The 21889-nt window shown below is 40.8% G+C and overlaps 1 protein-coding gene and 1 long non-coding RNA gene across 2 annotated transcripts; one reads left to right on the top strand and one right to left on the bottom strand.

The window, feature by feature from the left end:
• Window positions 1-388: 388 nt before the first annotated feature.
• Window positions 389-8734, top strand: LOC124271862. Its single transcript, XR_006897156.1, has 3 exons — window positions 389-457; window positions 5039-5041; window positions 8707-8734. It is a non-coding gene; the product is annotated as an uncharacterized LOC124271862 (long non-coding RNA).
• On the bottom strand, window positions 832-21375 carry LOC124271861 (RNA polymerase II subunit A C-terminal domain phosphatase SSU72-like). The gene is made up of 5 exons (XM_046707015.1): window positions 21126-21375; window positions 16906-17049; window positions 6968-7107; window positions 5567-5685; window positions 832-5014 (listed from the first exon to the last, which is right to left on the bottom strand). The coding sequence occupies exons 1-5, from the start codon at window positions 21206-21208 to the stop codon at window positions 4913-4915; spliced, it is 588 nt and encodes a 195-aa protein (XP_046562971.1). The 5' UTR covers window positions 21209-21375; the 3' UTR covers window positions 832-4912.
• Between the last annotated feature and the right edge of the window lie 514 nt (window positions 21376-21889).

Below are 21889 nucleotides of genomic sequence, written 5' to 3'. Positions count from 1 at the left end.
TATATTGACAACCATTATGACAGCCATACAAAACTGCCCACTATTTACTGTAATTTATACAAGGAAATCCCTCAAGGCGTATAGCCTTCAATGGACACAGAAAATCAACCAAATAGCAACAATTATGTATTTTCAAACTTCTCTAACCTGCCGACAGTAACTGATAGCACTCGTTGTATGTTGGGCCGTCACGTGTAACATATCAGAAGTAACAATGTTCTGTTTTGGAATTATCTCCTTGTAGAAACATATGCGCATGGTTCAAAAGAATCTTTTCGGCTTTTATGATTGGTCAGAATTCCCCGCAATCTGTAACATAAAATATCGTCATTCAACTTATCCCGGGCAGACGACTGCAAAAAGGGAACAAGAGTTCGTCACCAATCGTCCCTTTCCGTAAATTCTGGGAACCTGTTTAACTCGTCCCGGAAAAACAAGAACTGGCCTAAAGGAGTGAGTGAGCGAGTTTTACGCAGCTTTTAGCAATAATCTAGCAATACCATGTCGGGGGACACCAGAAATGGGCTTCACACAGTGTACCCATATGGGGAATCGAACCTGGGTCTTCAGCGTGACAAGTGAACGATTTAACCACTAAGCTACCCCACCGCCCCCCGAAGGAGTGAGAAGAGTTGGGTACTCAAATCTCAATACTTTGTACACGATTACTTCCTTATCCACCGGCAAAGTGTTTGAATCAACAGTTTTAATACAGTTTAAGCACAAACCTACACGAAACTATAACACAGAGACACACAACCAGGCACTGCTGGAGTTGTAGAGGAGGACAAACAGCTATTTATCGAGTATATATAATACACAAAAAAGAAGAAGTCTCGGGAAATGGGTATTATTTCAAGCAAACAATTTCATTATACATGAAAATGTCTGTAACAGATCAATCATTTTGTCTTTTTAATGTCATAATTATCTCCACGGTGAGCGTCTGCTTAACCTAAGCGTGTGTGGAGCGAGTGGGAGAAAGGAAGTGTGGGCACATTCTTCCGAATACAATGTATCTACCCAACTGGGGTACATGAGATTAGTTTAATTTTACGCCGCTTTTAGGAATATTCCAGCAATATCACGGCGGGCACACCAGAAATGGGCTTCACACATTGTACCCAAGTGGGGAATCGAACACGGGTCTTCGGTGTGACGAGTGTACGCATTAACCACTAGGCTACTCCACCGCCCCGTATATGGGCAGATTGGGCTGAAAGCCCTATTGGTTGGTTGGTTGGTTAGTTGTTTAACGCTGCACTCAGCAATATGCCAGATATATGGCGGCAGATCGCCCTATTGAGTGAGTTGTCCGCAATTAGAATTTTGAATCTAATACAAAAACAGGTACTTTGGATTAAAACTACCTTATTCCACGCCTCTCAGCTTGATGTTCGAGGAATGCCCAAGGTTGAGATGTTTATATTTTGGCGAAACCCATTAATATAAAAATGACGAACCAGGATCCGAACCTGAAATAATAGGTTTCAATCACAGGACCCGATCTTAGCGCCACGACTATTGTATGTCTATCTCGGCTTTGTGGAACTAGGCCTTAGATTTTTATCATATGGATAACCCCAATAGTATGAAGACTAATATATATGTATCTATATTTCATTACGAAAGACGCGATGCTAAAAATAGCCGTCCAATCAAATTACTCTCATCGGCGAGAGACATTATGTGGGGTGTTACAGATTTGACGTGATGTTCTGTCACGTAGCTCTGGTGCATGGGTTCAACATCACATGGCTAACGAGTTTACCAAACACAAAGCAAACTCAAAGAGCCAATGTGCTTCTGATGTTCGCTCACACAGGTTTACCCAACACCAAACCGATTAATACCAAGAGACATCACCGACATTACATCAGAAGGATAACGTTAACATAAGCTGTAAAGCCTGTTCACCAATCCCAATTCATTCTAATGAATAACAATATAGTTAAACCGGGAGGATAACGTTCCACGAAGCTGGTCATTGATAATATCGCCAATACTGAACCCAAGTCTTATTCCAACTGATGTACAAGTAACAATGTTTCTCGAACATCGGCGGCATTAAATCCATTTTCAAATTCCCCCGCGTCACAGGAATCGAGTCTGTAGTCATGTACGAAAACTGACATTGTATTAGAGAGCCGAGACCAGAAGATTTTTGTGTCCAATGGCAATTTTGGAATGTTTGGTTAAAAAATATATTAAGCATTCCTCTAAAATTCCCAGAAAAACCCTCCCGAGGAACATTAACGTTTTAGCGCATCCTCAAATCGTAAAAGTAAATTTGAAGCATCGCCAATACTGCCCACGTGAACACTTCCGCTTTGCTGTGCAATGGCTGATTTCAACCAATCAAGCAGCGTCCTGGCTTCACCGAGTGTTCCGACCAATGACCGTTCAGCTTTTACATCGTACAAACGACATGTTTCCGTTGGGTGCGCTGTGGCGCACTTTGATACATGGTAATATACTGAAGTTCCCACTAAATCCTTTATGTCAAGAGTGGACCTTTGTTACAAATAATTACATATGTACAGTATTTACACAATGTGAGCAAAAACTCAACAAGCGAGCAATCTCATGACATTAGGTAAGGAGCAGATGGAAATAAATACAAATATACCATCGACAAAATACAAGGTAACGAAGGATTCGGATGCAGCTATCGTCGAGGTGTACATATACAAAACTGAGGCATTGCACATAACACAGCATCCCATTACAACGAAATTTCAAAAGATGAAAGAACAGCACGTCATGCCTGTGCATTGAGTGAGTCTAGTTTTACGCCACTTTAAGCAATGTTTCAGCAATATCACGGCGGGGGACACCAAAATGGGCTTCACACATTATACCCATGTGGGGACTCGAACCCGGGTCTTCGGCGTGACGAGCGAACGCTTTAACCACTACCCTACCCGCTGTGATACAAAAACCGAAAAATACGTTAACAAATCAGGCCAAATTGTGATCACCCAGTGGAGTGAGTGAGTGAGTATGGTTTTACGCCGCTTTTAGCAATATTCCAGCATTATCACGGCGGGGGACACCGGAAATGGGCTTCACACATTGTACCCATGTGGGGAATCGAACCTGGGTCATCGGCGTGACGATCGAACGCTTTAACCACTAGGCTACCCCACCGCCCCGATCACAACTGCAGCCGAACACACCATCAAAACCCTTCCCACACAGTATCTCCATTCACAAAATGACGAAGTGTGGGTACTGAAGATATGGGGACGCCCTTATCCCAGGTTACCTGAACCTTTGGCAGCAGGTATGATAATCTATTTTTTACAGGCCTGGGTCATATTACACCCATATTGGCTGGATATGGCAATGAAAGACGACACTGCGGCAAGGCTGTCACCGAATATCTCCAGAGAGGTGGCGTACTGACATTGGTCTCCTGCACCCAGTGATTGACCAGATACATCTACTGACATGTCTCTAATGGAGTATCTGCCAGAAGACAACGTGACCCAGCTTCTGGTACCACTTCATGGTGGGCAATTCCAAGGGCAAAGGGTATAAATTAACAGTATACCATCGAGGTGTCTTGCTTGTATAGCCAATATGGAGGTCACACTAGGTATTGATCATCTCTCACGCGATTGGTTTAGCCATCGTCATTACTCTATTATTTCACCAGTTCTCTCATTTTTTTGTCGATGGTATATGTGTGTGTGTCTTTACGGTAAATCAATCAGTTTGATATACGACATTACGGAGAAGGCTAACCACGTAACACGTGGTTAAGTTTGGCAAATTGCTGAGTCAGCTCAATATCGTTACTGCACCATTCTTGGAGTCAGAAGTTTCAGTTGAGCTTGTCACAAGTTTGAGGATATCATTGGATGATGCCTAACTTCATCTCATCTGGTTTTCCAGTTCATTCAAATTATTCTTTCTGCTGCATGGCTAACTTAACAGAAAAAGAAAAAGTCTTCTCAAGTCTGCACTAAAATGCTTAACTGTGCTGTCCCGAGAGGACAGAAGTGAACAGCACCTGGAGGAGGTGTGAAGAGCGCACGTGCCCTTCGAACAATATGTTATCAACATGAAAACGTGCTTCCCACGCCCGACTTGTCCAAAGAATACATTCTTGACCTGTTGTGGTCAACTGCCACATCAAGTGACCTTGCACCTGAATCACCACCCACAAGTCTATACCAGGGCCGGCGCTAGTCTTGGAGCAGACCAGTATTCCTGAAAGGCAGATACTATCCATACTGATCTGACCCCAGTAATGCCCCTATCGTGTCCTTCCTCCGGAACTGGCACAAGCATGTACCCACCCTGATCTGACCCCCCTCCCCACGCGGATCTGATCCCGCTCCACCCCGATCTAATGTCCTGCATACTCGTAAGTGATCCCACTCCTACTGCCTCAAACCCTACTTGAAACCCCACCACCACCACCAAATCCCCCCCCCAAATAGACATTATATAATTACTTCTGTGAGAATGTTTACTGTAAACACCACTATTTGGGCATCCTGATCTGATCCCTCTCTACCCCGATCTAATGCCCTGTCCACTGTAAATGACCCACCCCCTCCTGCCTCAAACTCTTACTGAACAAAACACACAACCCCCACCCCCGACAGTATATCATTACTTCAGTTTGAACGTGTACTGTAAAATATTTGGGCATCCTGTTCTGTTCCCCACTCCACCCCGATCTAACGCCCTGCCCACCCGTAAATGATCCCACCCCTCCTGTCTCAAACCCGTCATGAACCCCGCCCCTACCCCACCCTGATAGATCTTTACTTCTGTGTGAATGTGTACTGTAAACACAAATATTTGGTAGTGCTGACATTTGATGTGGAATCGCTTTTGAGAGAGTCCCCAAGTGTACTATGTTTTCACAGTTCATTCAGTGTGTCTATTACACCCGTCAGTAGAATATCGCTGTGTGCAGTATAGCCCGGTCCACAATGGTTTCGAACTCCTGGAGGATTTCGTCGATCTCGTTATCCAAGTCATCTGAAGTATGCAACTGAAACATAACGATTGATCAAAGGATGTAATACAGTATGTCTGGTATGAAAGAGCTTTTAAAGTTATAGGTGTGGTGAGGGTAGGTTAAATATCGTCTTCAAGGTTGAAAAATACATTTTGGGGTATTCTGTTGTTGCATAACACAACAGTCTACATTATTCGGCTTTAGAGCGGCTGTCAGTGAAGCATGGTCTGGTTCCAAGACTTTGGGCCAATAAACCAAGATTTTGACGGGAGTCGCAAGCAGTATGATACAATTTCTTCCAAAGCGATGTTCAGCAATATTCCAGCTCTATGCCCAAAACCTGCAATCATCGAGGTGCGACCAGACAATCCTGTGATCGATATTAGGAGCAATGATCCTCGACGTCAGGATACGAAGACACGCTACTAATTAAATCACAGAAACTCGTACCCAGGTCCACCTGGCTATTTGTTCCTAACATGGAATGCCTAAATGTGCTAACATTTAGGCCACATTCAAATTCATTGTAACTAAAGGCAGTGATTCAAAACAGGTGCTCGATGTTCCAGCGAACGTCTTCCTTACCAGTGTGACGAGGTCACATATCATGAAGGCTCCTATCGTGGCTTCCTCGTGGTTGTCCTGGATATCAATGTTGATGATGTGGACAGCTTGCTTTTCATCCTTCGTCCTGGACTCCAGATCTGCCAAGGATTACAATTACATCTCAATCCCTATTGCACATACCGTATTTTAAGTACGTTAGATTGTTGCCTAATGGCATATCAGGTTATCACAGCATACCACTTTAATGAAGGAAGAACGTCTGAAATGGCCGGTATAAAAACATCTACTACGAGCATGGGCATGGTGCCCAGAAACCTAGAAATATATCAAGGTGAATCGGGATTCGAACCAACGGCATTACCATAGACAGGTATTAAATTTACCGCTGCTTTAAAGCAGTTACATCATTGGAGGGAAATCCAAAGCTGGTGTTGAAAAAAGATCAAACGTTTGTGTATCCTGGCACTGTCAAGCGGCACAACTCTGTGACACAGCAAATCATATTTATACTCCTCACAAAATGTTAAGCAACACAAATTTGTAGTTTCATTACATTTTCATTTATTGAAATTGCAAATCATGGAATGATGCACTAGAAAGGTGAAACAATGTACACACGATGAACAAAATGGAATGAAAAGGTATTGAGCAATAATAGATTTACAAATCATCAAAAGTATGTACCCGCGACCCAGTCTCGCAAAAAGTGTTGCATTGGTGGAGCAAAATGTTAACATTATGGTTCAAGTCAGTTTTGGACAGTGAAGCTGTGTTCAGTAACGCGTATGACCACCATGAACACAAATGCAAGCTTCTACACGTGTTTGCATTGACCAAATGAGCCTCTCAGGATGATGCTGTGGAATGCTGTGGAATGCTGTGGAATGTCTGTAACACCTGCTCAAGGTCATCCAGAGTCTGGGGGTGAACATGGAGACCGTAAACACGACTCCAAATGATGTCCCAAACATGTTCAATGGAATTAAGATCAAGTGACCTTGCAGGCCAGTCCATATGTGTGATGTCGTTGATCTAAACTCTTTCTCGGGCATCATCATCCATAAAAATGAAGTTAGGACCCGCTTGTTGTGTCAGAGGAATGATTACAGGTAGGTTTACACCGATCAGGGTGCATGTGTGAAGAGTGGAGCACATTCATGCCACACATTTTGCATGTTGTTTCTGAATGTGGTTGTGTTCAGGTGTTGTCAATGTTATCAGATAAATCAATTTGACAGTCACTAAAGGTTATGTATTCTTTACCTTTCAGTAACTGTTGCCAGAAATCGCTATCGAGATTGATAAAAATGTTACACTGAAAATTCTTGTTGCTTATTTTTTTGTGAGGAGTATATATAATTGCCGAATGCGTTCATGCAGATAAAACGCACAAGCCCAGACCGAGAAGGAATAACTCACCATCAATGACCTGGTCATACACGCGCTCTTCGCACGTGATAATTACGTCCAACTTGTCCTTGCAAGCCTGGAAGCGCTCAGGTTTGGGCTTGATTCGTCTGTTCCTGTCCAACATATGCAGGATTCCGTTCTGGGTGTAGCTGTGTAGGGGTTAAGGACTTGTTTGGAAACTAAGATTTTGGATAACATAAACAATAGACTAACGCCAGGGAATTATCTGTGAATAACTGCAAGCATACACTGTGCACCCCTTTTTACCCAATATTCTAGACCCGTCCCAGTCGTATCAGAGGGCAAGGTATTTAAAGACATTTAGAGACAGCTAAAGAATTATTATTCTGTAAGACCTTTAAGCAAGACAAAATTTGCTCATTGTTTTTCGCTACAGGTAACATATGTGCCCCATGACCTTTTTTCATATGTCTCAGAATCCAGTACGTGAAAATTGGACAGTTGGAAAAGTGGTTTCTGTTGAGGTCTTATAATCTGTATTATATACTGGACAAAAATAGTCAGGGATACCGTATACCGGGAAATTTTCGAGGTATCTAATTTTCGAGGTTAGAAACGGGTATATGTAAAGTTTGAAATTATGATATGATCTATTTATTCCATGACACACTGATAAAATATAAATCATAAAAATACCAATATCCCTAACATATTTTGTCCAGTATATTTAGGACGGGTAACAAGTCGGCGCAAGACGCACATCGTATAACAACACTATAACAAACATACAATATTCGGTAGGCATTTTTAACAGTTGAACATGACTTGTTTTTCCCAGGTGCTGTCGACACAAACATGTGGTATTACACGAAACATAAGACCGACAAGCACGCAACGCCATGCCTTAAAATGCTCAAGATCAGAAAGGTCTGAAAATCATTTACCGAAATATTGGCTTTTCTCTTTTTAAGAGAGCGTCTACTTTTCCGCGTTAAGCTGTCTTAACAAATACGATCTGTGATAAGGTATTCAGGTACAACTTAATGAATGAATAATACACTGGGTAACGAAGAAACTTTACACAGTTTGTATAAATGAATTCCATGTTTGGTTGTTACCTTGATCAGATTATTAAAATTATTCTCTTAAAGATTATTTTGTCTATGTATTATGAGTGAGTTGGTCACCATGCGGGAAACCGCTTGTCTTCACGAGCTGGGAACTCGTGCAGAAAATCAATAGCTATTACAAATCTAATGTTGCAAGTTGTAATTGGATATGACTGCGAGTCGTGTCGACCTACTAGATCCATGAAGCCGACAAAACACCCCCTTCCCTCGTCAAATAAACCCCTTTCACCCCAAAAGATATACTCAACAAAATAATGTATGTTAGGGACACGATTTTGTTCACATATCATGCAACGATTTTTTTCAGTGAAAGGACCCGAACAATTACACTGAGAAATCGAGGGGTGAAATAATCTTCCTTTTCTTTTTCTGGAAGTAATTACTTCTTCCAACAATATAGAACACCTGTATCAAATGGAGTGTCTCGCATGAAATCAATTAACGTACTGTCACATCCGGTAAAGCTGTGCAAGCCATCATCAGATGAGTAATTTCAATGAAATCATAAAAAATGTTCCTGCTTGCATACTACTGGGAAAAAAGTAATTGTGCATAACGTAAAAATTTCATAAAATGGGTCATGGGTTGGGTTATCATCGCTTTTAAAAAATATTTCCCCGATGTATGGACTTGTCCGCTGAATGTTGGATTAGTGAGTGAGTGAGTGAGTTTAGTTTTACGCCGCACTCAGCAATTTTCCAGCTATATGGCGGCGGTCTGTAAATAATCGAGTCTGGACCAGACAATCCAGTGATCAACAGAATGAGCATCGATCTGCGCAATTGGGAACCGATGACATGTGTCAACCAAGTCTGCGAGCCTGACCACCCGATCCCGTTAGTCGCCTCTTACGACAAGCATGGGTTACTGAAGGTTCATTCTAACCCGGACCTTCACGGGTCGGAATAACACTGATGCAGGCATTTCATTAAACCGACGGTCACAGTGTGAAGGATCATTATCAGGCTTATACAAGTGGAAGTGAGTGAGTATGGTTTTACGCTGCTTTTAGGAACATTCCAGCAATATCACGGCGCGGGAGACCAGAAATGGGCTTCATACATTTTACCCATGTGGTGAATCGAACCCGTGTCTGCAGCGTGACGAGCGGACGCTTGAACCATTAGGCTACCCCAACAGCCCATATAAAAGTGGTAAGAGGACTGAGCCTTCAACTAGGAAACCTCGTTATTCTAGACTGACTGACTGAGTTTGGTTTTACGCCGCTTTTAGCAATATTCCAGCAACATCACAGCGGGGGACACCAGAAATGGGCTTCACACATTTCACCCATGTGGGGATTCGAACCCGGGTCTTCGGCGTGACGAGCCAACGCTTTAACCACTAGGCTACCCCACCGCCCCGTTAATCTAGAAGGAACCATTCATAGTTGATTCCAATAGACTGGATTATCGAATCACTGGTTATGTACGTACCTTTACTATCAATAAACTAGGCATTGACAGTAATTATCAGGCAGAACTGAGACCATGCCAACAATACTTCAAAGCTACTAGTACAACAAGCCTACTTCAACTGTCATGCCAAATCACCGCGGCACGTTAACTCTAGGGGTCTCCCCAACAGGTCACCAGTAATAATGATAACCCGTTGTAGAAGCAAAGGGACCACCCGGCCAACAATTGGAACAATCATTCCACACCTGGCACTGAGGTCTGCAAGCCCTCAGTTTCCTATCAGTTATCTATAGTGAATGAGAGCGTTTGGTTTAATGCCGCTTTAAATATTGTTTCCGTTATTTCACAGCATGGCAACTTGATGTGGGAGAAAAGTCCGAGTGAGTGAGTTTATTTACGCCGCTTTCAGCAATATTCCAGCAAAATCACGGCGGGGGACACCAGAAATGGGCTTCACACATTGTGCCCATGTGGGGAATCGAACCCGGGTCTGCAGCGTGACGAATGGACGCTTTAACCACTGGGCTACCCCACCGCCCTGAGGAAAGTCCGAAGTGATGCAGGTCTTCGAAGTTTATCCTTTGATGAAACGTGAGTGTTGACAAACACACATCAGTGGACCCAACCGGGATTCATTACGCTGCACAACGTAACGAGGCGCCTCAACCCACTGTGTCACTCGTGAAACCCTCTCAAAACGTTGTAAGTGAAACAATATGAATAAACTGGGACAAGGCGAAAGGGTTGATTTGGCCTCTCGGGTTAGTCTTGTTTCATTATGTTTAAATTGAATATCGAGAATAGTTTGTCCTTATGGCAGATACAAATAATTAACTTCGACAACAGATCCAAACGCTGAAGCAGAATCAGTATCAGAGAGAAGAGCCGCACAAAGCACGCTTCGCAATCTTAGTTGTTGTGGCTTCATAGTGTTCTTTGACCGAGGTACTCAGTGAGTGCGTATTGTTTTACGCCGCTTTCGGCAATATTCCTGCAATATCACGGCGGGGGACACCAGAAGTTGGCTTCACACACTGTACCCATGTAGGGAATCGAACCCGGGTCTTGAGCGTGACGTGCTGACGCTTCAACCATTTATAGGCTCAGTAACTGCTCAAAAGCGGTTTGTTTGATCTCTGACTAGTGGAGCAGTACGCATTCGGATTTTCTAAGGGAGCTTTAGGGTTTGTGTATCTTCCTCGCACATTGGCCTTCTGAGAGAAATGAGCGAGTGAGTGAGTGAGTTTAGTTTTACGCCGCACTCAGCAATATTCCAGCTATATGGCGGCAGCCTGTAAATAATCGAGTCTGGACCAGACAATCCAGTGATCAACAGCATGAGCATCGATATGCGCAATTGGGAACCGATGACATGTCAACCAAGCCAGCGAGCCTGACAACCCGATCACGCTAGTCGCCTCTTACAACAAGCATGGGTTACTGAAGGTTCATTCTAACCCGGACCTTCATGGGTTTGAGAGAAATAAGGCACACTGGAATGATGTCACGGCCTTACACCCATGTTACCGGTGTATGAACGTATTCGGGTTTCCACCAAATGGTCGTCTATCATCTTAATGTCCAGGGTGATTAACCTGTACACCGTGGGGACCCGGAAACATGTTTGGTCCACAGGCAATCCAGTTTCAAGCGGGATGCGAACTCAGCACCTGCTGTTTGCTTCAACGCTTACCCACTCAGTCTGAGTGAGTATGGATTTACGCCGCTTTCAGTAATAGTCCAACTATGTCATAGCGGGGTACACCAGAAACGGGTTCCACACATTGTTCCCACGCATGAAATCTAAATTCCACCTATTTGCTATATGTAATATCCCATGTGATGCACAGGCCTGGATTTATGTTGTTTTGTTTGTTGTTTAACGCTGCACTCAGTGAAATTCCAGCTGTTAACGACGGTCTGTAAATAATATAGTCTGGACCAGACAATACAGTGATCAACAGCATACCCATCGTTCTACGCAGATGCAATACGATGTGTCAACATAGTCAAAAAGTCTGACCTACCCGATTCCGTTAGTCGCCTCTTAAGACAAGCATGGAAGACCAAAGAAATAGATGCCATGAACGTGTTTCTTTAGTGCAGATTTGCTAAAGTGAGGCGAAAAATATGCTAACACTGACCCTGCAATAATCGGAATATAGTTGACCAGAAACATCCTGCTAATCTTTATCTGTATGGAAAACGTCATAAATTTCTCCAGAATCTAGATATGCCAGTGCTGCCAAAATGAACTCGCGCACGCACGCACGCACACACACTTTGATGCATCCACACAAACATATTGTGGTTACTTAAACAACAAGAAGTCAGACACCTAATGTTCCTCTAAAATCAACCATAACACCTCAATAATTCTTTTTGCCACAATCTCCACTGACCTTGACCTATTCTGGCAATGTCTCCGAAGCTCATCCGGGTATTCTGGACCGGAAGTCGTACACCAGCAGGGCCTGAGATCATCCACTTCAGATGCATGTAAGCAGTTCTTTCTACCAGCAGTTCTTCCAGGCAGTGCCCAATGACAATAAAATAGTCCAAGATACTCGCAATATGTTAAACAAGAACAGCCACAGTGGTGAAGTCACGGCAATAAACCGCAAATATGCTTAGTTGTACAGGATATGCCCATAAGGCATTATTGGTGACCGTGCCCCTGAAGCATAAGCTTGAAACAATGTAAGTTCTGAAAAAGTGTACTCAGCTGTTATACTTTCATACTTCTCACGATAATGTGCCACGCCCGTCATCGTTGCATATTTAAGCTCCAGATTTCCCTTGACAAAAAGCTGATTATTCAGGCACATAACAAAGCACATCCATTGCCCGTTTCAGTCGTGAACTGAGTGAGTGGGTGGTACTTAACTTTGCATTGGGCGCCATGTTTCAGCCACTTCCCCCGAGATCCTTTTGAAATTTGGGTAATGTGTAATAAGGACATTTATACTGTACTTTTTCAAACCACAGATGGACACACTCAAAGTGCTACATTATCCAAGATCAGCGTGCGCCTGATATTCATTCTCAGCTAACATTGCTATCTCCTCCGACATGATACCATTCACTGTTTAGTTAACACAATCATTGAGAGATGTCACATGTGCCTTTTCTTGAGCAGGTCCCAAAACATTCAAAATCTCCAGAGTCAAGCAGCTGAAAAGAGTCATGCACTGTTGCTTAACTTCTTTTAATTGTAACTGTACACTGAACACAAGGCTAAGCGCAACCTCAACCAATTGGATGGAATCTGGGATTAAACCTATATAAAATGCAGATCCATGGGCACACCTCAGTAGATATTCAAGAGTGCTGGGATATGCTTGACACAAATAATGGAAGTTATCCCAACACTTATAGAAATTGGTATGCTGTTTGTATCCCCCAATATAAATTGTTCAAAGGACAATCTGTGTTGTAGGTCCAATTTTGTTTCTAAAATATGCTCCTCTCTATCCTGAATGTCAAATGTTCTGCCGAAAACAACAAACACATAACAAACTGAATCCCTTCATTCAAGCTTGAAAACAATATGTTACATAAAAAAAAGATGAATTTTCTCGAGTGCAACTGCAGTGTCATTGCCAACACCACATTGTCATCGACAAACCAAAGATCAGATGTAAATGTAAGACAAAACACTGCTTAAATGAGTGAGTGAGTTTGGTTTTACGCCGCTTTTAGCAATATTCCAGCAATATCACAGCGGGGAACACCAGAAATGGGCTTCACACATTGTACCTATGTGGGGAATACACTGGAAGAAATGTGGAACCGCATCTCCAACATATTCAACACACTCAAAGGTTGTTTGCACTGATGCTTCCAGTATTATATATGTGTTATTGTAGATGCAAAGCTGTACAGTATCAACAAATAATATCAAGTTCAGCCTTAAAATATGCCTGACACCTTTAATCCAACAAAGGAGCCTATGGATTTGGCCCCTTTAAGTTAAGCTAAAAATCTCATCATACAGTTCAACTTACTTTAACCTTGAAGCATAAAAGATCATGAAACACTTTTAAAATAATACCAAGATTCCATATCAAAATATGTAGTAATGCTCAGTTACCATTGGGTTATAAATTCACGTAGGTACGGTGTTGGGTGAAAAACAACAACTCATTAACTGATTCAATTTTGGATTTGTGGTTTGAAATTAAGTGGCCCAGTTCCTGGGTCTTCAGAGTGACAAGCGGACGCTTTAACCATTAGGCTACCCTACCACCCCTTACTAATATATGGAAGGTCTTTCCAACCAATATTCATAATACCCACTGTACCCTTCAGCTCCTTGAAAAGAGATACAAAAGTATGTGGATATGAAGTGCAACAAGAAGTTTATTTAAAAAAATAAACGTATACATGTTTGAGTCAAGGTTAAGTTTCGATACCTGTTCTTGAAATGACCATCTCTGCCTGTTAGTGAGCTGATATTTTCGTATCATAATAACAAGACATCCTTTCTGATAATAACTGGTTGTCTGTTGTGCAATGTGACTATTTCATTTGTCCTAACCGTGACCCCATTCACAGATTTATCCAGGATTCTATACTGATGTGTCATTGAGTTTTTTTCGGCCAATTTTAGCTACATTCATTATATATCACTGCAGGGGAGGACTCAAAACTAGTTGCCCTGGCCGGACAGATTGAAAAATAAATAAATTAATATTTACTTCAAAATTGCTATAGGAATTTTTAAAATGTTCTTATCCTCTTAATTTCAGAGGTTTCTTAAATAATGAAATGATGTAATATTAAATCACTTCCTCCCTACTGGTCCAGTTTTCAGTGATATAAAAGTCAACTCACAAAGAAGCCATCACATAAGTTTAAAATGTTTAAAATTGAACAATTTGTTCATTCTGACATATGCTGGAGACCTGGTTACAAATATCTGTCTCTGTGCAGGTCTAAATAAGACCATGCTAGATCTGTAATATCGCATGATTTTGCTGCGTGTCTAACCAGTTCTGCTTTTACACATTAAACATATCCTAACTGCTCTTAACAGAAATCAAATCACTTTGAAATCATTTAACAGTAACGAAGACACAGCCCGAGATGGCACTAGTCCCTGTCTGAAACGATTGTTTGTTACAGGTATTCAGATAAACCGTTTAGACAAGTCAATACTGGTGAAGATCCCTGTGGGGCTCACTGATTTAGTTGACATGTTATTGTATCTCAATTGCATAGATTGATGCTCAGGACGTCAATCACTGGATTGTCAAGCCCAGACTTAAGTATTCACAGACTGCTGTCATATTTCGAGTGCAAACAAGCAATCGAACAATGAGGTTTTCAAACAGCAAGTAAAAATTAAGGACTTTTAATAATTGCTTGCCAAGATAAGATCTGACAACTTGTACCTGACTTTTTCACAGTAAAAGGTGACTGAATATTGTTTCAGCTGCAGCAAGCAATAACCTACCTCATCATACAGCCATAAATTGTCAAGCTTGGGCCAGACACAGAAGTGACTGACATGAACAATAACCCACACTGTGCTGACAACCTAGCACTACAGATAACATAACTTTTTGGGTCATTGAGTTATGTACTCATTTGTGTTTATCTCAATCGGGTATCCTAATTTTCCTTTGAGTAACCAAGTAAATTGTACCCACCTCACTCAAACGCAATTGGGTATTTTGCCATTTTCCATTAATTGCAAAAATATATTAAAGTTTAAATGTTGGTTTACGTGTTTGTTATTTATATTTGATCTGTTATATGAGAAACGATAAGAAAGACTGCAAGTTGCCAAGTCCAGGTGCTGAAATAGAAACTCTCAATATACCTCTGTTATTTTATCTATTTTTGTTTGTACGCATGTAACATCTAATATAGTGAGTATTTACAAAAATTGAAGCGTACTTGTACGCAATAGACTTTATAGGAATTGAGTTTTCACATAAATATTTGCGTAATTTACGCAGATACGCAGCTTATCTGTACCTCTGAACCTGAAACCAACTCAAATCACCAACACACTGCCAACCAAATCTCCTCACCAGAAACATCCAAGCGAGATGGCCCAATTATCCCATTCTTTCCAAATCTTGCTCCTCGATTTTCACACGTAATGATGGTCCTAATAATAAATATGTATTTGCGTCTGCATCATTGTTGATTTTCCTCCTGAAATATATACCTTACTTCACAGCTACTACGTACAAAGATGGTCAGAACAGACAACTCAACTCACTGACAATTGTTTGACATTTTGAAAGAAAATAATGTGGCACTGGAACAATCTGTAACAAAAGAAATAACCAATAAATTACAGAAGTTTAACAAAATCATCATTATATCATGTGATAAATATTTGTAAAATTAGAAGTATTACTTTTCCATATTTATGTAATTGTACTTTAACACATCTCAAACACAAACATCATGCTGAACATTATGTGTCTATGACACCTTTTTATCATGTGTATAAACATACTGCATTTCAAAACAAGAATTCCTAACATATGTCAATATTTGAATACATACCTCTTCAACTTGTCCAGCATCTTTCCATAGGGTAAAAGGCAAAGGGAGATAATAAATAAAAAATGTGGAGTGGTCTCCCTTTGATCTCTAAATTGGACTTTCAAATTTAGAACAGTATGGGCAAAACTAAACGATTTTTAGCATAAATTGAAGTGAGTGAAACATAAAAAGAATATGACAAAGTTGGCTGAACACTATCACAGAACATTGGACTGGGTAGTTTGGATGCTGTAATGAGAAAATTTGATGTAAAACTCGTGCCAATCTAACCCTTAACAGCAGTGTATGAAATAAGGCCTGTCCGACCTCGAGACGGTCTAGATTTCTGACGGACGGTCCAATGGTCTGGTAAATTTTTTAGATGTTCTATACATCTGAGTAAATTCACCATATTTGGTCTGGTTAAATCCATTTTGGGACTGAAAACATTTTGAAATTACCAGCCCTGATGTCAGGCTGGATTTTTGGCTTATTTCATACACTGTTAACAGTCAAGTTAAAGTCAATTTGCAAGCAGATCACTCATCAAGTACATTAATCAAAGCCATGATGGTGATCAACATCGGATCAGTGTAACATCCAGTCCATCAAATCAACACATAAAAGCTTAGGTTCACCGGTCTCTGTGAGCAAGGACAGATTATTAATGCAGTTAGCAGCAGCATTACAGAAACACCACTGGTGATTAGAATATTTGACAAGATGCATAAGTGTCCACGTACTACCCCACTGACCCACCATGCCCATGTAATGCTTATTCTCAAGAATCATGCAGCATTTATAATGACCAATTGTTGGCAATTTTGTTGCCATTTTTAACTAAAGAATGGTACATGGGAAACTATGAGGCGTTCATAGCATTACACAAATGAGAGGTGATAAATAAACAGAAAGGTTCTGAATGGGATACAGGTCTGGGTCTTTCCTAATAAGGTCCTTATACATCTCATCATAAGTGATGCTGAAGTCGTAGATGTTCGGCTTGTCCGGGGCAGCTCCTGGCAGCTTCACTTGACTTCCTGTCCCAAACGATCTCACCTGGAATCCCTTTTTGCTAAAACAAAAAAAAGAAGCAAATGAATTAAAAATCAACCTGAAATTTGTGAAGAATTCTGTGAGACTTTTTCAGGATTTTTATGATATAATGTAACATAAAAAGACCTATTTGCACACGATCATACATGCAGCATAAAAACCAATATAACACTGTAACAACCGTCAGATTGTTACTGGTGTGGGCTAATGGGGTTTCGGAGGGCTAATGGGGTTTCGGAGGGGTAGTGGGCTTCGGCAGGGGTGGGGGCACAAGGGAGAATCTTCTGAAAATGCCTTCAATAGCCCAATGACATCAAGTTGTCAGAAACACCAGCTTTTGTTAACATAACAACTTGTGCCAAACCAAAACTAGTAAATGGAGTTTTCTGATTTGGTGACAAGTACTGTACGTATTTCAGTCATTTCACTGAATGCCATTTTATTATTTGAATAAAGTGGAATAATTTTTTGCCAGTTGAGAGCTCTTTTTGAAGCAAAAAGGTTTCTCCTATGCAGTTGCCGAAATCAATCACGAAAGGCTTGTCCTTGTCATAATCCTGACTCAAAGTGAACGATTTAAGGCGTCTAATACAAGATACGATGGTGAATATTAAAGTTGCCATCAAGTACCAAGATATTGATACAATGACAATATGGTGTCGATAAAACCATATGCATATTGATACTAAAAGAATAATTCAGTGCCACAGAAATATTTACACCCGATTACCCTGATTAAGATGGATAACGCCACAGCAAAACATTTCATTTCAAACATTTAATGACTCAGCATGGATAATTTTTAGCAATTAGTTGATTGACTGCTGGTATTGTTGATCAATATGTACACAGAATGATTTATTATTAAACATGTCTTTCAATCTGACTCAAAATAAAGCTGCAAGGTTTTTATCTTGAGAGAATAAGTTATGATACATAACATCAATGAGGAAGGAAGTAAACCGGCTTGACTATCATGTTTGTTTGCAATTTCAGGCAGCATTCAGCTAAGTTCCAGCGAATAATATAGTGGCAGGGGTGGAAATAACCCATTGCCCGACGTCCGAGTCCAGTGTTTTTTTTCTGTGGGGCAAGCAAATTTGTATATCATGTTGTACCGGTGTCCAATTGACTTTCCAATGTTAATAATGTTGTTTATTTAAAAAATCAACAAGAAAACAGCCGGTATAGTGGAAAACTTATCAGGGCAAGTGATTGTACATGTGCCACTGTACCGGAGTACACTAGAAATTTTAAAGTTATTTCCACCCCTGGGTGGAGGCCTGTAAACAATCAAATCTGGATTCAATCCAGTGATCCATATTGTGACAGCACAATTCAGCAATCCAGCGATTAATTTAGTGGCCTACAATAGCTAGGGAAGGTTGTCATGGATCCCTTTTCAGGATGGTAATGTAAATGACGAGAGAACACTTCACTTACTAGACTACCCCCACAACCCTGACACACTACAAAGCTACAGATCATACTGATCACATATTGAAGATGATATAATTCATCCAAGAAGTCGTTTGGTTAAAACCTGTATATCTGAGTGAGTGAGGGAGTTTAGTTTTACGCCGCACTCAGCAATATTCCAACTATATGGCGGCGGTCTGTAAATAATTGAGTCTGGACCAGACAATCCAGTGATCAACAGCATGAGCATCGATCTGCGCAATTGGGAACTGATGACATGTCAACCAAGTCAGCGAGCCTGACCACCCGATCCCATTAGTCGCCTCTTACGAAAAGCATTGTCGCCTTTTGTGGCAAGCATGGGTTGCTGAAGACCTATTCTACCCCGGATCTTCACGGGTCCCCTTTATATCTGAAACAACATGATTGAAAAGAGTATGACATGTGTTTACAGAAAAATTCCATCAATACAGATGCCTAGGTTGACTAAGAGGTCCTGTGAAATATTTTGAACTTAAGACATTTCTAATTCTTACCATTAATGATGGAATTAATTCATAAAATATGTTTTGAAATGAGAAAGTGAGTAAAATCAAAAACTTATTTTCTATCAGTGCGTCAGTTTTATGATAGTATATGTTGAAGAAATTAACAACCAACAGATAGATCAAACAGAGAATTAGCATGACCTATGAAGCTATCAGTTTTCATCAATGTTAACCTGGATATAATCCTCAAGGTCATTTTGTCTGTTATTTGTTCAAAGCCACACTCGTTGTATTCCGGATATATCACACTGACTGCCTGTAAATAATCAAGTCTGAACCAAACAATGAAGTGGTTGTAGGTAGTGATTCATGATGAAACACAATCAACTGGTTAGCATGATTTGCTGGGGACCAATTCTCACCCAGATTCCACAGCTGTAGTACCTTTAGTTACCATCTCCCACTATTATTGTACCACTGAAAGCACTCTCAATCCACATGCTCTGTGTAAACAGAGTGAGTGAGTTTAGTTTTATGGCACATTCATCAATATTCCAGCTATATGGCGGCGGTCTGTAAATAATCAAGTCTGGACCACACAATCCAGTGATCAACAGCATGAGCATCGATCTGCACAATTGGGAACCGATGACATGTTGACGAGCGAGCCTGACCACCCCATCCCGTTAGTTGCCTCTTACAACAAGCATGGGTTACTGAAGATCAATATTCTAACCCGAACATTCACGGGTCTGCGTGGACATAAGTGATGCAATTCATCAAAATACCTTGAACACATGGACCAGTGCTCAGCTCTGTCCAATCGTAACTATATTCAGACAATATCTCTGCGGTTATACTCTCACTCAACATGGTCGGTGTGGACTGAATTGATGCCATTCATCCAATTACCTCGAACACATAGTGCTAAGCTTTGTCCAATCATAACTATTTTCTCGAACAAGCTGATTTCAGATGTGATAATGCCTACTCATATATGATCAACTAAAGATTTGTTTTGCCTGAATTCTTTTCTTCAAAAGGCATGTGATATAGCAGTAACATTGGTCATCGCCATCCAGCAAGTGAATCGCTACTCTCTCCTTTTTCCTACCCAATGCCCATGTGTAATACTGTAAACGTTAAGACTACATCGGGCGGTCAATTATTCACGCAATCAGTAATTGCCGGAACTGCCAGCTGTCTCTTTGGCCACTAATAGCAGTGAAAACAAACAGAGTGGCTTAACCTGTCAGGCAGCGTTTATTGCTTACTCACAGGAAATCCCTATCTGTGCCGCGATATACTAGTACACAGTAATCCGCTTTACTCTCACGGAAGTATTAAGTGCTTAGATATCCTGCAAGTACTAGTATATAATGACATACAGGTTTATTCGCGTTGTATAAATTTTCGCTAAAATGTTTTGCATACAGAACTGGTGTCTTGTTTTCGTAGTTTAACGCCACATTCAGCAATATTCCAGCCATATGGTGTCAATCCGAAAATAATCGAGTCTTGATAAGACAATCCAGTGATCAACATCATGAGCATCAATCAATGCAGCTGGGATACGATGACAGGTGTCAAACAAGTCCGCAAATCTGACCACATGATCCTGTTAGTCGCCTATTAGGCCAAGTATGGGTTACTGAAGACCGATTCTAATCTAAATCGCCACAGGTCAGAACTGATGTGTGTACATCATTAATCATCTTTAATCTTCATTGCAAAATATAAATATACATTTTACAGAAAGATCTCCGCCCATAATCCACATATTTTCTTAAATCATTCTATGCCTAAGTATATAGGCCTCTGTTTTTTTATAAAAAGCCTAAAACTAACCCTAAACCCTCAAAATAATCCGAATAGATATAATACATTTCAAGCGGGGTTTACGGGCGGAACTCTTACCTATGATCACACCTGAAAAAAAACCCGACCACAACCCTGCATGTATAACACACTTCATAAAAGCTTAAATCACATATCCCTCCTGCTTCATAACAGAACAGATTAAGTGGTATTCATTCACATTGTAAACGTATTCATGTATAAAGAAACTTGTATTTACCCGTGGGAATGAATCAGATCAACAGTTTATATTACAGATCATACGAAATAAAAAGCTGGGCGAAAAACAGACTGTGTATTCATGAGAAAATAAACATATGGTTTCGCTGACCTAAGAAAGTTATGAGCCTCCATGCTCCTGTTTTGATTACTGGAACAAACAATTCCAATTTTCAAATGACCGTCGTGTGTCATCGTGGCTCGTCCTCTTTCTCAAAATAATAAAAATAAGGAAATAAACTCTCAGCTACTTATCTATCACACAAACTAATAATGACCAGATTGTATTTGGTTCAAAAGGAGTGTTAATATCCGCAGAAAAACATGGCGAGTGACACTTGCAGAATATGCGTAGAGCTTTGGGGAAGTAGGTAGTTACAGTTAACCAGTCACTGTTTCTTAATGGTCTGGTTGAACGGGCATATTGATTGCCTTACAATATTGACCAATGGTCTTGCAGGATCAGTCATACAGAAAAGCTTGGTTCCGTATCTATTGAAGCTCGTGTAAGATCCCCACAGCGATATTTTCGTCGACCCCAAGACCACAATGCAGTGTAAGGACCGAAGAGGTTGCATGCGCTGTAGTGGAGCCTTAAGGAATTCATAGACGCGCAAAGAGAATCGGGAACCAGTATATATTCTTAAAACTTCGTAGATTTCCGTGGGATAAATGGTAAAAGTTGAACAGGAAACAATAATTAACGTTTAATGTATCAGCTTTTATTTTTTTCTGATTTTCAGGATCGGTATATGATATGAGTCAAGAGATTAAAAATTTCATGATCCATCTATGACAAACCTATTCATTGAAATGTTTGTGTTATGACCATGTAGAAATTACATCTTCTTCGTTTCGTACTTGGGTCTAACAATT

The sequence above is a fragment of the Haliotis rubra genome, unplaced genomic scaffold, assembly GCF_003918875.1.
Source record: "Haliotis rubra isolate DU_JTF1 unplaced genomic scaffold, ASM391887v1 Scf164, whole genome shotgun sequence".
Lineage (NCBI taxonomy): Eukaryota > Metazoa > Mollusca > Gastropoda > Lepetellida > Haliotidae > Haliotis > Haliotis rubra.
The sequence above is the reverse complement of the archived record's forward strand: the minus strand, read 5'-3'. Positions and strand labels throughout refer to the sequence as shown.

Bases quoted from the DNA above. Each gene is read 5' to 3' on its own strand.
- LOC124271861 (XM_046707015.1), bottom strand. From the start codon at position 21,208: ATGACACACGACGGTCATTTGAAAATTGGAATTGTTTGTTCCAGTAAT. The intron at 5,686-6,967 runs GTGAGTTATTCC...AATCCTTGGCAG, and splicing joins GTATGACCAGGTCATTGATG to ATCTGGAGTCCAGGACGAAG. The intron at 5,015-5,566 runs GTAAGGAAGACG...GTTATGTTTCAG, and splicing joins TATGTGACCTCGTCACACTG to TTGCATACTTCAGATGACTT.